The 17,598-nt window shown below is 35.3% G+C and overlaps 1 protein-coding gene across 1 annotated transcript; it reads left to right on the top strand.

Moving 5' to 3' along the window:
• Positions 1 to 1,850: 1,850 nt before the first annotated feature.
• SRFR1 (Tetratricopeptide repeat (TPR)-like superfamily protein) lies at positions 1,851 to 17,392 on the top strand. Its single transcript, XM_011101037.3, has 23 exons — positions 1,851 to 2,143; positions 2,261 to 2,370; positions 3,923 to 4,572; positions 5,391 to 5,435; positions 5,568 to 5,669; positions 5,751 to 5,831; positions 6,423 to 6,489; positions 7,497 to 7,597; positions 7,697 to 7,804; positions 9,370 to 9,440; positions 10,482 to 10,538; positions 11,626 to 11,734; positions 11,862 to 11,942; positions 12,927 to 13,013; positions 13,589 to 13,795; positions 14,247 to 14,581; positions 14,832 to 14,918; positions 15,029 to 15,128; positions 15,776 to 15,867; positions 15,993 to 16,031; positions 16,164 to 16,254; positions 16,634 to 16,731; positions 16,810 to 17,392. The coding sequence occupies exons 1-23, from the start codon at positions 2,022 to 2,024 to the stop codon at positions 17,096 to 17,098; spliced, it is 3,129 nt and encodes a 1,042-aa protein (XP_011099339.2). The 5' UTR covers positions 1,851 to 2,021; the 3' UTR covers positions 17,099 to 17,392.
• The last annotated feature ends 206 nt before the right edge of the window (positions 17,393 to 17,598 follow it).

The following is a 17,598-nucleotide window of genomic DNA, read 5'->3' as shown; positions in this document are numbered from 1 at the left end:
TCATCATTATTATATCATATTTGTCTCTTTCTTTTCTTTATCTCCACATACACATACAGATTCCTAACTATTTTTCATTTAATACTATCCTTCCACCTCAGCTTCCTATGTCCTCATTAAGTTCATCTCCAATTTTGATTGATGAGTTCGATTTCTAATGTTCTCTTACGCTCACGGGTCATAACCTACCGCTAGGACCCACTTATAATTTAGTCGAGAATTGTTATTATAGCACTTCAATACTTAAATTAGTAATGTCGTAAATACTTAAATTTTTGACTTATAATAATTTATTCTTTGATCACGTCAAAATAATTTGTAAAATCGAGGACTATAGATTTATATGAAGTATTTTAGATTTCAGTTTCAGTTAAATAAAAAGATAAAAGAATCTTGATCTTGTTTCTATGTTCTTATTACTGAGGATGTTTTGGTATTATTGGTCGTCCCAGTGTTGGGCTCTATATCATATAGATCTCAGAGTATAAAGCTATGGGAAAATCCAAATGATAAGACCTAATATATATAGAACATGGCCGTAAATACCCTGGGCCGGCCCATTGGAATTGAATAGCAATATTTCGTAAATCCACTAGAATACAGGTGGGTTACCCACCTATTCCTAACGGGCTCAGCCTAAACACACGATTCAATTTGAAGTAACAATGGGAAATGTGCATACCTAGCTGTTATGCTATTACTATTACTACTATATCTAATAAATGGCAACGCCCATCTTCTGCGCGCACTAGTTTTAGTACCGTTTAAACATTTGGCGCAGCCATGAGTTTCTAATCTATTCAACATTGCTTTTAGTTATGCCCAGCCATAAATTACTCAAATGATCGAATGGTTATGACGGATCTATATATGTATTAAGATTTTGGAGATAATGGGATTCAATAGTAAAGATTCTAAATGATTAAAATTGATTCATATTCCATGTAAAAATCGTCAATAAGTTGATGATAGTGTTGAATACGAGCTTGATGTGATATTCCCGCATAAAATGTTGTAGTAAAATGATGGCGCAGTATTGTAATTTGATACACGGCAGCTTCGAATAAAATCTCAATATTAAAAAAAATTATGTTTGATCTATATCAATATTAGAAAAAAAAAGCTCTCTACAGTCATGAATGATGATTAATAATATTATCACACTAATATTTAAATATGATAATTGTAATCCTAAGAATTAGTTGTAACTTTTTTTTATAATAAAAAAGTGACTCAACGTCATTTTAATACCTCTATATCAATTCTTTTAGGATAAATTACAATATGTTTTGTTTTAATACAAATACCGTATCGTTATTTGAAAAATTATGAATAATCTCTTTAAATTACAAAATATTCTGTTAAATACCCCCTACAATAAGCCGTCACGAGAGTACATTTGTTAGGATATTTATGATTTTAGGAAAGTATTTGTAATTTTTTAAATAAGGAGGGTATTTAAAATTATGACAAATATCAAATTAGCTTATCATAATTTATCAATTCTTTTATTATGTCGATAGAATCTAAAATTTAATTTATTTATTCATTTATTATTGAAATATAATTTGTTGATTTATGTATTTTTTTCATATATAATATATTTTAAAATATAAAAATTTATTTATTATATAATATAGAACAACAACGTACCTTAATAAAAAAGAAAAAAATAAAAGAGAAAAGAGAAAAGAAATGTGATAGTAATGATTAATACCCGTTCGTACGCGGGTTTTGTCGCGTTGGCGTGGGGAGAAGTAGTGATGGTCAGAAATGCCCCCGTGCGGGACTCTCCAATCCAATGCGTGATTTGATTTCCCTAATCTCCCAAATTGCCCATTTCCCATTTACCCTTTATTTCTTTTCCCATTATCCCATATTTGCCCCTCCTCTCTCTCAGAGTCTCCTCGCCCAAACCCAAACCACAAGCAAAGAACTCAGACTAGTATTTAAGACAAGCGCCTCCGATCCGTTATCTCTTCTCTGCCCTTCTTCTACCTTCACTAATTTATTTTTCTCCAATGGCGCCGGCCGTGACGGAGCGGATGGAGCTCGCGAAGCTTTGCAGCTCCAAGGATTGGTCAAAGGCTATTCGAGTTCTCGATTCACTCCTTTCCAAGTCCTGCGCCATTCAGGACCTCTGGTAATTCGAATTCGGATTTAGTTTTTTCATGTTGGATGTGATTTTCGACTTCCTATTCATTTAATTCCCAGTTTGATCTGTTGAATTTGGTTTTGTATTTGTGCTCTGAATTTTCAGCAATCGAGCTTATTGCTATAGCCAATTGGAGTTGCACAAGCACGTCATCAAAGACTGTGATAAGGCGTTGCAGCTCGATCCTAAGCTTCTCCAAGCCTATATTCTTAAAGGTGGTGCGATTTTAGTTCTTTTCTTACTAGTGCTCTTTACTTGATGAGAGACTGAGTCTACAAATTTGATCAGATTGTTCCTGGCAAACAATTTACATCGTGTGGACGATTATGAAAATTTGAAGTCAACTTCTTATCAATTAGTACAAGAAGGAAAAAGTATTGGAGTCAACTGTCAATTATTTTCACCATTGTGTCTTTATTGCTTATTTTCTGATGGGCTTAATTTGTGGACTGCATTCTTCTGCGAGTTTATGCAGATCAAATTTCCATCTATGCACTATTTTTTGTCACTAATGCAAGCCTAGGGTCAAAGAGACAAAACGAAAACTTATTTTGGCTGTTTTCCCGGTGCAGTATGTCATAGTCATAAATGTTTTTATTTTTTTCATGCAGTATGTCATAAACGTTTTTATCCTTTTCCTTCTTAAGTTCAGTGATCTTCAAGGTTTTATTATTACTTTTTCTTGTATTACTTTGACTCGTGCTTCTAATAGGGTAATGTAGGTTATTTCTTGGACTGCCCAGGGTCTGTGTGTAACTTGCAACTTTTCGCCTGAGTTCACTATTTTACAGTTGATGTGATTTGGAATTATTTAGGCATTATGTTTCCAAATGAGTTATTCAGTAATGCTTTTCTTACTGGTTACTAGGGTAAGGTTAGTTTTATTTATTTCCAATTTGACAGTTTTTCAGAGTTCTGTATAGTTTGTTAGAAAACTATTTCACAGTTGACTTTTCTAATTTGAGTTTTAGGTAGTAACTTTTGCAACTGAGTAAAATAGTTGCACCAATTTTTTGATTATAATATAGGTTATTAATCACATTAATTGGCTATTAGATAACTAATGTATTTCCTTTGTATAATGTACCACAAATACTTGAGAAGTTTTATGACTATTATATATTCTTCATGTATAGGAGCTAAGAGTCTCTGAACATCCTTGGATAATGAAAGAAAAGGAAAAGAACAAGTGGTACACAATTATGAAAAACATAGGTGTTAATCAAAGTTAAGTCAAAGTGATTTGAAAAAATTGAATAATAAGGTCATGAATACTTCAGCATGAATGAAATGTGAGGGTATACTATCCTCGCCCTTCTTATCGTGTGTTGGATGCTGTCTTGTGAAGAAATCTCTTTCTAATTTTTTGTACATCACATTTTAGTTAAAGCGAATTGTCTCTGATGTCTCTTTTGATGCACCCATGATCTGTTGCTCAACCAAGTATTGTGTTGATGTAATTAGATCACTGACATTGTTAAGTATTCTAAAGATATGGAATCTCATCGGATTTTTCAAGTGTTAATATTCTGTAGGAATCATATATCTAGATCTTGATATGATGAATAGAGTTATTGCTTTGAAGCCCGAGGAAAGAATATAGACATTGGAGGAGCCTGCCGAATGTAATCTTGTGATTCTTCACTTGAGACACTACTCAAAGGCTCACCTCAGTGTTCCTTTATATGAAATCCAAAACAAGTTCCTTTGTGAAGTCTATATGTCATTGAGTGCTGATGAACTTGGTCTGCATTATTTGTCTTCTAGGCCGTGCATTTTCTGCTCTAGGAAGGAAAGAGGAAGCTCTTTCAGTTTGGGAGCAAGGTTATGAGTATGCTGTTTGTCAGTGTGCAGATTTGAAACAACTTCTGGAGCTGGAAAATCTCTTGAGAATTGCTAAACAAAATGGTTCTATTTCTTGTCAGAATCATGTGATGGAGTCATCTGGGTTGTCCGTTCCTGCAAGTGGGTCTGTTGTTTCCACAAAAGCTAGTGAAATATCTAATGAAAACGGCAAATCAAATGGAAAAATTAAACCAAGCAGCAAGCCAAGCAAGCAATTGGAGGCCCATGACAAGTTACAAAATGGATCGAATCTTAATGTCAAAGGAGATGAAGTTTCTGGCAGTCAATCAAACAAAAAACATGAGAGCCACTCAACTAAAACTAATGGGATGGACAAGAAGTTGGCAGGAAAATCTATGTTGAATGATTCATCTGATTCTACCATGGATTCATCTGTTGTTTACGGTGAACCTAGCGATTTTTCTGATATATGCAGTGAATCATTTAGCTTATCAGAAATTCAGAATGAATTAATGGATGAGGCCAATAGGAGCAAAAAGTTCTGTGTTGCTAGGATCTCGAAGAACAAGTCTATTAATGTGGATTTTAGATTATCAAGGGGAATTGCACAGGTAAATACTCTGTTTTTTTTTTAATCTTTTATATCACATGGTGACATAATAGACATTCTAGTGCTGCCAATCACCTCGGTTGACTGGAAATTTTTTGGATCATCGTCGGTACCTAAAACTAAAAGTGGTGAGGTTTGGGTTTTCATGTTTTGGATCTTCCTCTTTGAAAATTTGCATTTTTTTCCCTTTTATTTCTTGTCATTAAGGGTTTCATCAATTTCTCATTCCAATTTATGGGTTTTCATTGTATCTATGAATTTCCATTGTATATAATGCCAGTGAAGAATTCTGATAACAAAATGAGAGTTGTCTACTCAGAAAATATTGTCTTAGGGTACACTTATAATGTTTGAAGAAAAGTAATTTATCCTGGTGTCATATAAATTTGAGGTTTTGATGTGCAAAAGTTAATCACCCAAATTCATTATTTGGCTACTATTGCTTCTGTTTCATCTGTCAATTTAGTGATCTTTGAGCCCATAATTACGTGCAAGTTGTGGTGCCGAATGACTATTGCCAGATTAAGAGAAAGTGTTGTTGTTGTTGATTTGAACAGGGCATGAAGAAATGCATTTCCAAATGCATTATTTAATCAATATTTCCAACTGCACTATTACGCGAAATGGTTGCTTTTTATCTACTATATATAGAGATTCTTTGGAATAACTTAAGGAATAAAATCAGGAGTTTTGGCATACCCTTTTTGTCCTGATGCTTTGTGATTAAGGACATGATTTGAAGTTACTGCTCTTATCATCTTTGGAGATTGTAATATTTCTCGTTTTTCACATTGTGAAGATGATATTCTCTTGTTGCAGGTTAATGATGGAAAATATGCTTATGCTATATCCATTTTTGACAAGGTTGATATTGATCCACTTTTTTTATATTCCGTCTTCTTTATTTTGAACCAAATTTCCTTATTCAACTTGGTTGGAGGGGAAGGATTGGTTTCACCTGTTTATTTCATAGAACTTCATCTTTTTGCATGTCAGATACTAGAAGAAGAACCCGATTACCCTGAGGCCTTAATTGGAAGGGGAACGGCATATGCATTTCAACGAGAACTACATGCTGCCATTGCTGATTTTACTAAGGTATTGCTTGAATGAATCTTTTTGTTGGGAGGAAATTATTAATCCTGGATATAGCAATGAAACATGGTCATTTAAATATAGGCGATACAATCAAACCCATCAGCAGGTGAGGCTTGGAAACGCAGGGGCCAAGCTCGAGCAGCCTTGGGAGAATCGGCTAAGGTATATTCATTTTTTCGTATCTTATAATGCTCTTGTTTGAGTTCATGTTATTATTTTTAAAGTTGCCTTTTGATTATTTTAGTTTTTAGTGAAAAACATGCCGAGATTTTGTTGAAGTTTGCCATTCTGCAAGCTGGTTTTCTATTCCTTAAGAATGTAATATATCCTTATAAGTCGAACATCAATTAAGTCTGCAGATCCTAATGTTTAATCAGAGCGGCTCCTGAAACCTTATTTCTCAGATCACAAGGACAAGTAGTTGGCGAATAGATTTAGTTGGTAAACAGATGGTTGATTGTCTATTGGGTGATTGGCAGTAGTAAGGTTAAGGGAATTGTTAAATATATGGAGATAGGAGTAGTGAACCATAGGTTCAGAGGAGCAGGTCAGATCATGGGGGAAGCCATTACTTGGAATTTGTTGCTATAATATGCTGCAAGTAGTTGCATTCTCATTCTTTTTATGATCCAATTTCATTTTCATTCATTCATATGATTGTTTCTAAATGTGCATGCTCACATATGCTTGTGGCATGTCTGTGCATGTGTTGATTTCTGGACTTGTTGTGTCTAATTATCTTTTTGTTTCCAGGCAATTGCTGACCTGACAAAAGCGTTGGAATTTGAACCCAACTCGGCTGACATATTGCATGAAAGGGGTACTTGCATTGTTATAAGATTTAATAAGATCCAGCTCTTCAACATTATGTGCTTGAAATGCTTTGTAGATTTGCATTATGTATTATTGCATACCAGGTGGAACGTAATAGAAGAGCCTAATCATGCTGGAACCTGGAGATAGAATATTTGTAATCATAAAGGATTTGCTAATAATTTATTACAGTAACTTGTTCCATCTTGCTCGCTGCCCTAAAGCATAAATTGCTAATTAAGATACACACACAAAACACATGTATATTCGTTTGCTTGTGTGAAGTGTTGGTAGATAAACTTTGCCAAAAAGAAGCTATTAGGTAATAGATAGTTCAGTAGACCATTAGTTATTTTGTGCTATCAACAGTTACTGTTTCTTAATTTATTTCAAATTTAGTCCAGCAAAATCAGCATTGCTATGTAGGTAATTGGACGCTTAGATTTTCTAAATTAATTTACAACTGAAAATTTAATTGTTGGAAATTTATAAAGTTCAGATAATTTATGAACAAGTAAACTTAAACCTTTCACAGAGAGCACCAAATACAGACCTCCCTACCACTTGCACTGATGTAAACAGGTAGGGATGTGAGAGCTGCTAAAAGCTTTTCAAAAGATTTGAGGGTGAAAGGTGGAATAACATACTAGATGGTTTTCTAGAGATTAGCTTATTATAAGCGTTAATCTCCCATCACATGTTGGGCTCTGTCGGGAAATCTCTACGACTTATGGCTCCTATTGCTCCACTGCAAATTGTGGTATTTGGTCCTGAAGTTAAAAAATGAGCGACTGAGTCCTCATATTTGTCATCTCAAAGCTTAAGAACAATACAGATACACTCTTGCCTCTGGTCCCTATCCTCATGACATGAAACTGTTTATATATCTTTCTTCTTGAATGTATTTGGTTATTGTGAAAGCTGCATTCCTGATTTCTCTTTCTTCCTTCCATTATTTCCCTTCTTGTAGTGTTCTGTATTTCAGATTTGATCATGATTCTAAGCTTTGTGCAGGAATCGTAAATTTTAAGTTTAAGGATTTTAAAGCAGCTGTAGAAGACTTATCAACATGTGTGGAAGTTGATAAGGATAACAAATCTGCATATACATACTTGGTGAGTCCACAGCAGCTAACTTGGAATCAGGAATGAAATTAAATGTGCTACATAGGTGAAGAACTATGTAGTTAATTGATCTAATTTTGGCTTTCACAGGGTTTGGCTCTATCTTCACTTGGTGAATATAAAAGAGCAGAAGAAGTGCATATGAAAGCAATCCAGATAGATCAAAATTTCCTTGAGGCTTGGACTCATCTAACTCAGGTATCATTAACATATACTTAGATGTATTACCTTCTTTGGGTTTCATTCCTCTAAAGAATTTTTGCCTTCTAGTTAAGAATACTCTCACAGTCTCAGCAAAAATGCCCAAGTTTTCTTGCATGCAAGTTATCGCAAAGAGCGGAAAGAACTTTTTACAATGCTTGTCATTTTTTTGTCTAATGGTTGGACCTCATTGATATATGGATTCTGATATTGCTATTATGCTACCTGGGGGAATGTGATTGAAGTTTGGTAACTAATGTCATGAGAAGAGTTTACCGGAGGAATTATAAAATCATTTTAGACCTCTGAGAAAAAAGGTGGGAACAATCATAAGCTTCAAATGGAGAGAGTAGAAAGTAGTAGCTTGGTGAAGCATCTCCCATTCTTGCTATTATTGGTTGTAATATTGTCTTTCGTTTCATATCTGTATGTTCCCTATCTACCTACTGGTGCACATACCCACAAAGTTGAACTGTTTCTATTAGTGGCTCAAAAATGACATAAGATACGTTTTTGTGACTTTTCCCAGAAGTTTGAGGTTAGTGTGGGTGAAAACATTTATGCTACTACCTTCTCAGCATATGACTAGTGTAACTTGTTTTTAGTGAATTGTAGTTATGCTCCGGTGGTAAATGATATTACTTTTCTTTTGTTCATGGACGAAATTTTGGGTGTATTTATTGAGAGGATTGTATTGCTTGTCAACATTAATTGTAATCTGTCAATTCATGGTACTTGAACTCACAAGTATTTGAAATTATCTAGAGGTTAAATACTATGGAACCTGAAGGTATATAAATTTGAATGTTGAAGTTAATTTGTTGCAGGGTAAATTACCGGGCTCCCCAGAGGTTTGCCATAATTACAGATATCCCTTGTTGTTTGAAAAATTACGAATACCTCCCAGGAATTTAACTACCTTCTAACAAGTACCCCCTATAATGGGCTGTCATGAGGGGTATTCATTAGATGCTCATTAATTCTAGAGGGGGATAGAGGGGTATTTGTAATTTTTCAAATAACGAGGAGGTTTTTGTCATTATGTCAAACCTCATGGAGGCCCGATGTATTCTGCCCATTATTTGATTAAATCAAGACTAGGAATGATGTTCTTTAATGAAATCAAATAGAGTTTCCCACTATTATATTTCAATTTATTAGGGTAGTCTAATTTTGACTGGTGCATTAATCTTATTAAAAAGCAAATTGGGTGACGTCGATTTTTGTGGTTTAGGATGCACATAGAAAAGTAGTTGGGCAAATAGACCTACAATGTACTTCGATTGTGATTAGCCATATTGGTCATTAATAGTGACCCCAAAAGTTAGTCCAGAATAGAAAATGGCAAGCCGCATGGAAATAAGGCAGGAATTGTTTCCTATCACATGAATCAAACAAGCCTTAGATATTCCAATAAATTTTGAGTGGTTTGGTGCAGAGAATTTATGGTTTCCCATTAAGTTCCATAATGCTGCACTCTGTGCATGGTTAGAGGCATGTGCATCGATCTTATGTTGGAATTTAGTTGAACATTGTGGATAATATTTTTGATCTTGTGACAGTTTTACCAAGAGATGGCAAATTCAGAAAAGGCTCTACAATGCATTCATGAGATTCTTAATATTGATGGAAGGTATACGATATGGATATGATATTGTTTGTTTCCATGCTTCTATATTTTGTCTTCTTTCGTATGAGCGCTGTTTTAAAAATTGAATAGGATGTTCTTATTAACTGCTGATTTACAATTGAGGAATTAAAGTAAATTTATTAGGTAAAATATTCTTTCAATTTACTTGTTTCTGGATTGTTGGTTGTTTACCACACTAGTTTTGGAATGTTCATTGCCACTTAATGCTCTATCGTTTTCTTTAAAGATAATCTTATTGGCATCAAGCAGTGGCTCCACTTGCATGAAGTGTCTCTCTATATAGTTTATTTTGTAGGCCACCCCTCTAGGCACAATTGATGAACTGAATCCTTCACTCATATTACTGGAGATTTTGCATCTTTCTTCTGTGCAACTTTTCTCGTCTATCATATCCTTACTCTTCTTCTCTCATGCCATTGAAAAGAACAAATTTAATTTCTATCAGTTTGCTGTCACTAGAATCAGTTTGCTTTCTTTGTTGCTTTGTATGGTCTTGGTTGCTCAAAAGAAGCCCAAGTGTTTGTGAAGGTCTACAGGGACCGGTAGATACAAAAATCATTTTGCTTATACAAACATTTACTGGAAGCAGTTTTGTACATGTATATATTTAAGTTTTTCATACACACAAGTTTTCATGGTATTTAGATTGTGTTGTGCAAACCAGCCGTACTTCAAGGAGAGACTCACATGGATTACCTAATTAATATGAGCACTGCAGGAGCGCATTCAATTGGTGCAATCTGTTGATCAAATTGTGTGTGTGATCACATGTAATAAGATAAGATACGTAATTATGTTTTCTCCACATCTGGGGAAAATGATTACTCATTTATCTGCTATATGTACAATACTTTATTTTGAATTTACATACTGAATCACTGGCTGATTTTAAATTATTTGCGCATATGAGAAGGGAAAATTGTTATTTACATTTCCAAACCCTAATATGTTAGATGCTTCTACATAATTGGTATATCAACAACCTGGAGACTTGACATATTGATGGTCTGGTTGTGCTTTTAGGTTTGCTAAAGCATATCACCTGCGGGGGCTTCTTCTCCATGGGATGGGAGAGCACAGGTAAATTTGCTATATCTACTACAGTTGAATATGGAGCTAGAATTGTAGATTTTTTTGGTGGTTTTGTAGCACTAAATAAAAGGTATATAATACATTTCATCTTAATTCTTTTATTGCATTGAAGTTATTTGTTTCTAGAAGTTGGATACTTTTGGAACATTTTTTATAGTTGAAAAAATTTCTATTACATTGGGCAATATTCTCCTTTTCGACTATCAAGATTTTTGGGATTCGGAAAGGAGATCATACTTACTCTTGTTTGAGAATGTCAGATTTCGGTATACTTGAAAATGAGAACTGAACTTTCAGTCAAATTCTCAAATGCATTTCCTGGCTTATTCTTTTGTCTTTGATTATTGTTTTTTTATTTGTTGGGATCTATACTTGATTAGAGCATTATCTAAAATAATGATCACTAGTCCAATATTCTAGCTGGATATGCTTGATCTGGAAACTTTGAACCATTTATATGTGGTTATTATCATGTGTGCTTGGAAGTTATAGTGTTTTACAAGGCGTTTGTAGACATGCCCTGTGGTGCATTGTTAATAAAGGCCTTGAGGCAATGTTGAAAGGCGTTTTCTCTACGGGGTGCTTGCTGGATTGTTGGGGAGGATACTCTGGCTTTTGCTGCTGTACCTCAAAATGCTCGGCATATACCTGAGAGATATGTGAATTAGAATGTTTTTTTCCTTTTGACCTGGGAAAGTTAGATGCCTAGATATTGTGTCAAGAATCCTTTTACTTTCTATGAAACAACATTTCTGTAATGTTTTATTGTCTCAAGACCTGTAAACGTCTCTCCTTACTTATTCTGGCTGTGGTTGCTGGAATTTCAAATTTTCTTCCATATTCATTTTTCCTACTATTTTTCTAGTTTCCTTGCTTATTTTAAATTTTTTAGCATTATTTTGTTATTTATAATTATCAATTATGAAATGAAAACCCACAGGGCATAGGCGCTGCCGCTGCCCCAAGACATGTTAAACGCCTTATTGTTATCGGATGACCTTGGCCTTCTAAAACATTGATAATATGATTTATAAGGAAGAGTTGATTCAGTTACTTGAGTTTCTGACTGCTACAGGAATGCCATCAAGGAATTATCAGTGGGATTAAGTATTGAGAGCTCGAACATTGAATGTCTATATCTAAGAGCTTCTTGTTATCACGCAATTGGAGAATTTAAAGAGGCGGTATTGGATTTTTTTTCTCTATTCTTCCTCCCTTCTTCCCCTCTCTCTTGTCATTTTTGACTTTGTAAATATAAATGTGAGTGTAGACTTGTAGAATGTCTCACATGGAGCTGCTCTAATGATGCAGGTTAAAGATTATGATGCAGCCTTGGATCTCGAATTGGATTCAATGGAAAAATTTGTGCTCCAGTGCTTAGCCTTCTATCAGGTTATTATCGTTCAGTATGACATGTTTCCATAACTGCTTGATAGCATTCGTTTCTGTATAACTATTGAAGATTAGTTTATTTTATGGATATGCACGCTTTCTAGTTAGCTGTTCAACCAAACCTTTTTGCTGAATTATCTCGCTTGGTCATGCTTTCTAACAAAACTGTAGCTTTTGTTTAAGTGCGTCCATCTTTTTGCTTGACCTGTTTCCTGTAAGGTATATTGATGAAGTGCGGGAGATTGAAGTAGACAATTCTACTTTTTCCTGTAAAGTGGGGACAGCAGAGATCTCTTCTGTTATAGAGAATCCCTGAACTTGTTTTTGGAGTACATTGTAGGCCCAACTTGGATAGACTTGAGAACAATTTTAGGCTTTGGGAGACTTTCCTAGAAGTAGATTCTAATTTTGGCTCAACTGACTTTACCATAATTAGTTTAGGATAACATAGGGAATTTTGAAGAGTTCACATGAAATTTGACTAACAGGCAGCCATTTACTTGGACAAAAATAGTAAGATGCACACACGCGCACGCGCATAGGACCATGAAAATTGAATTCCATGGTGCATTTATGTAGCAGGTTTATCGACCAGGGTTGTCAATCCTAGACTTCACTTCTAGTTTATTTACTGCCTCTTATTTTTGGCAATTAATGTTGAGTAAATGGCCATGGCAACTTCTTTCTAACCATGGACCACAAAGAAATTTATGATGCAAAATATTAGTGTTGATCCTGTCAAAAGGAGCATTGTGGGCGCACATCTATTGAATTGTTAACTATAAGTAAACCAGTCCATATAACATTCAAATATTTGGAATGCAACTAACTACATTGAGTTCTCGTTCAAAACACTTGCATCTCTTTTCTCCATCGACCACATAAACATAATTGTATTTATGGTCATGATGATATATTGTCAGATCATCCAGGCCCCATCTTTTAGTGTAAGGAATTGACTGCCATCCTATTTTGTTCTTGCAGAAAGAAATTGCGTTGTACACAGCTTCAAAGTTCAACACCGAATTTTCATGGTTTGACCTAGATGGTGACATAGATCCCCTCTTTAAGGTAAATATAGTCATAATTCTGTCCTGCCTTTACCAGGCTGATTAAATTTCTTGGATTTTTTGTTTTCCTAATATTTTCTTGTCTTATGCAAGGATTATATTTCAGATGTCCATATAGATACAGATCTAAATACATAGGATATAAATATAGGTCGATATATGTAAAGACATCTCTACGTATTTATCAGGATATAGATATCCATCTGGAAAGACAAAGGCCATATTTTAGGATAGTTTAGACGTTGTTTGTTAAAGTGGCATCTTCACTGCTAAAAAGGTTACAAGGTCATGCACCAATGCTGCAGGGTTTAATTAGTTCATGGCAGCAGGCGCACTGAAGATCGACGTTACTTGACAAATAATTTGATTTATTGGAGGATGAACTTTAAAGTGGCATAGGACTAGATAAGGTTGATTCTACAGTAGGATAGCGAATTAATAAAGGAAATGGATTTTAGAAATGCTTGGGCGAAATTGTGTATGACTGGTGATTTTAGATATTCAGCTTTAAATAGCTCACAGCAAAGGTTGCTGGAATGTTATCTCATTATAATTACCCTTTCCTACTTTTCCTAGGAATATTGGTGTAAAAAGCTGCACCCGAAAAATGTATGTGAGAAAGTATACAGGCAACCCCCTCTGCGAGATTCTTTAAGAAAGGGAAAGCTGAAAAAGCAAGAATTTTCTCTCACCAAGCAAAAGGCAGTCCTTTTACAGGCTGCAGATTCCATTGGCAAGAAGATCCAGTACCACTGTCCTGGATTCCTGCCCAACAGACGTCAGGTAATGGTTCATAAGATTTATGATTATTTGGTTACTTGAGTTTTGGGTAAAAATTCATATTCTGGCCCCCAAACATATATATATATATATATATATATATTGCAGTTTTGAGATATTTAGAAGTTTTAGTTCATCTACTGTTTATGTTGTGTGGTAACTTCATTACTATCTTGCTGGTTTTTTAAGAAGGGATGAACACAGACAGTAAAGAACTATGTGCATCTTTGTGTTACTAGCTGACAAAAGTAATTGAATTTTTCCTCCTTTGGAGGGCAAGGAAAGAGTGTTTCATGTGTGTGTTTGCTGGATATAACTAAGGATGATGTGTAGTGTGGACCAGAACATGCACATCAAACAAATTCTTGCCAGTTTCCTTTCCATTTCTACTATTTGGTAATATTCTGATGGCTTCACACCAACTATTGCTCATCTATATGTGAAACTGCACCAGTATCGAATGGCGGGACTTGCTGCTATAGAGATTGCACAGAAGGTTGTAAAGGTTTGGCGTTCTCTGCAAAATGAATGGAAGCACTCAAATAAAGGTGCACAAAAACATGGAAAGAAAGTCAGGAGGAAAGAAAAACTCAACCCTCCTAGTCAGAACAGAGGTGGGGCTGGTTGCAGCACAAGCAGTTTTTTGGAACCATCTATTTCATGTAGTGCGGTTGAAGATAGATCATATGGACGCCCTACAATGCCATGGCACAGTCTTTATTCTTTGGCCGTAAAATGGAGACAGATCTCTGAACCGTGTGACCCAGTTGTCTGGGTTAACAAGTTGAGGTACTTCATATTAGTTTATTTATTTACATGAATGATGACAAATTTTTATTGCAATGGCCTCGTACGCAACTTATGGAATTGACTAATATAATTGAAACTTGCATAATTTGTTTTAATAACTTCTGAATTTATTTTGTTTTATTATTATGGAAATAAGATATTATTGCATGAGATTAGGAATTTAGTACTTAGACATATTTATGTGTACATGTACATTAGCTTCTTATAAGTGCGTCCTTTTGTGGTCTAGTGAGGAGTTTAATTCTGGATTTGGGTCCCACACTCCTCTTATTCTCGGGCAAGCCAAGGTTGTACGCTATTTTCCAAATTTTCAGAGGTAAAGCTATCTTGTCATTGTAAAAAAAGGTTGATACTCGTTGTAATAGTCTTCTCTGATTTTAATTATTAACTCTTTGATGAAAATGCTCATTGTTTGTTGATGTGCAGAGCACTGAATGTTGCCAAAGCAGTAATAAAGGACAATAAGTATGTCCGTGACAAGAACGATAACATCATTAATCTCAATGAAAATGGAAAACTGCATGAAGTAAGTTACAGCATGTTATCTGCTTTATTTTTGTTATTTTTTGGTCATATGGTTTTCTGATTATCCTTCCGGAGCGAGCTACTTCTCTTACTAAGATTTGGCTTTTCAGACTATTATCAGGCTACATGCTGTTGCATCATGTGAAATCTGATATTTACCCCTCAAGTGGAGTGTGTGTGTGTGTATATGTATACATACATACATACATAAATACATATATATATATATATATACACTAAGATATACCAACTTTTTTCCCTTCCAGATATTAAGATTCTTTAATCTTACTGATGTCGGCTTCATTCTACTGCTCCACATATAACATATGTAAACTTGCATCTGAGAGACAGACTTGTCCATATTCATCTAGTATTATTGGTTCATCTCAGCGAATCTGAGGCACGAGCTCCAATGCTGCCTGAGATCGAGAACAAGCACTACTGATGCAATGGGTTTATATAATGTTTGATTTGGGCTAACTTCGATTCATTTTCCTTGTCATTTCCGACTATTTTTCAATAGCCAATAGGTCCACCAAATTTTGCTTTAGTTTGTTCTTCAGTGCACAAGTATCATTCATATTCTGCCTTGCCGGTTTTATGTTTTCTGATCTAGAAGGGTTTTGCTCCTTGATATTCAACTTGCAGATAATGAATGCAGAATCCTGCTCTGATCTTTACAAAGCTGTGGGCCAAGACTTCTGGTTGGCTACTTGGTGCAACAGCATGGCATTCGAGGGGTAACTTTTAGGTTCATTGTTCCTTGTTTATGAATTTTACACTTCTTGACCCATTATCTTATGCTATGAAACAAATGGTGGAATCCTTTGACTTAGACCCTTCTTTGTCATGTTTCTTATTTCAGAAAACGTCTTGAAGGAACAAGGATATGCCTAGTAAAAGCGTAAGCTACATCTCTTTTCTTCTAAGTACACTGTTGCTTGATAACATTTATCCATCATTTATTGAATGTTCTGTTCCATACTCGTTAATTCCTGTTCTTTGTTATTTTTGTTGTTCATCTTGATCGATTCAGGGACCAAATTGGACATGACTTTGCCATTAGAACACCTTGTACACCTTCTAGGTGGGAGGACTTCGAAGTGGAAATGACTTCAGCATGGGAGGTATATCAACTTCAAGCGATACTTATGAGAACATATGTTATCCTTGGGAATAATAGTATGTGAATGGAGATTAACTAGTTGCTGATCTTCTCAAAAAGGCTTCAGTTTTTTGAAGCCTTTTGATGAATCTTCTAAATGTTCACTAGTGTCTGAACTCACATATGCTTGTGACCTCCATGAATTTTATTGAATTTACACAGCATTTCCTCATATTTTGCATATTCTTGTGTACTGCTTGTTGTTAGAGAAAATTTAATTTAATCTTGTCCCTGTTCTGCAAAATTGACCAGGGAAAGGCACATCATTTAGCTTTCTGATCTCAGATTGATACTGATTGATGATCCAGATACACTGAACTGATTAGAAAATGGATATGCAGGCACTCTGTGAAGCTTATTGTGGTGAAAACTATGGGTCGACAGACTTTGATGTGCTTGAGAATGTGAGACACGCAATTTTAAGGATGACCTATTACTGGTATAACTTCTGCGTCCATCAGCACATTGCATGCATTTGTCGTCTCTTTCTATGTTTATGCTGAAATGCTGTTCTCAGGTACAACTTCATGCCGCTATCACGGGGCACAGCTGTAGTTGGTTTTGTTGTGTTGCTTGGTCTGTTACTTGCCGCTAATATGGAATTTACTGGGAGCATACCAGAGGGTGTGCAGGTGGATTGGGAAGCAGTCCTAGAACCTGACCCTAATTCCTTTATCTCTTCTATAAAGAGTTGGCTATATCCTTCTCTCAAGATTAATACATCCTGGAAAGGGTACCCTGATGTCGCGTCAACGCTTGAGACAACAGGACTAGTTGTTGCTGCATTGAGCACCTACTCGGACTGAGCAACTCATATAGGTAATCAATGTTGCTCTAGTGATGGAGATAGTGGTTTCTGAACTATACAGTGCACGTATTTAATCTGCTTGTTTCCTCAGGCATTTAAAGATCTTATGTAATATAGAGGTCTGAATAAAACAGCTTCGGTGGTACGAAATGGTTCATCAGGCACTCTTACAGTGAATAACAATATTAATTTAGGCAGGTTTCAAACTGGAAATGGTCCGTGTTGTTAGCCATGTACTTGTACAATGTACCTTTTCCTTCAGTAAGCTTTGTATATGATGATGTTTCAGCCATCCTTGTTTGTTTTTTCGGTTCTATAAGAGAAAAAAAGAGGTCTCTCGTGGAAAGAAACCTCTCGAGTGGTACAAAATCTGCCAAGTCCAATCGCTGGACAGAACACTAATTAATGTGTACTAGTAGCATTCAGCGCGTTCTTTTCATAGTCAATCATGTAAATGTTGGTGGGACATTTGCTGTCTCTGATGCATGTTCTGATTCA

Source organism: Sesamum indicum, linkage group LG9 (assembly GCF_026168435.1).
Source record: "Sesamum indicum cultivar Baizhima isolate 11 linkage group LG9, ASM2616843v1, whole genome shotgun sequence".
Lineage (NCBI taxonomy): Eukaryota > Viridiplantae > Streptophyta > Magnoliopsida > Lamiales > Pedaliaceae > Sesamum > Sesamum indicum.
The sequence above is the reverse complement of the archived record's forward strand: the minus strand, read 5'-3'. Positions and strand labels throughout refer to the sequence as shown.

Coding starts and splice junctions, on each gene's coding strand:
- SRFR1 (XM_011101037.3), top strand. CDS start 2,022: ATGGCGCCGGCCGTGACGGAGCGGATGGAGCTCGCGAAGCTTTGCAGC. Junction 5,436..5,567: donor CTATATCCATTTTTGACAAG/GTTGATATTGAT, acceptor TTTGCATGTCAG/ATACTAGAAGAAGAACCCGA. Junction 7,598..7,696: donor AATCTGCATATACATACTTG/GTGAGTCCACAG, acceptor TGGCTTTCACAG/GGTTTGGCTCTATCTTCACT.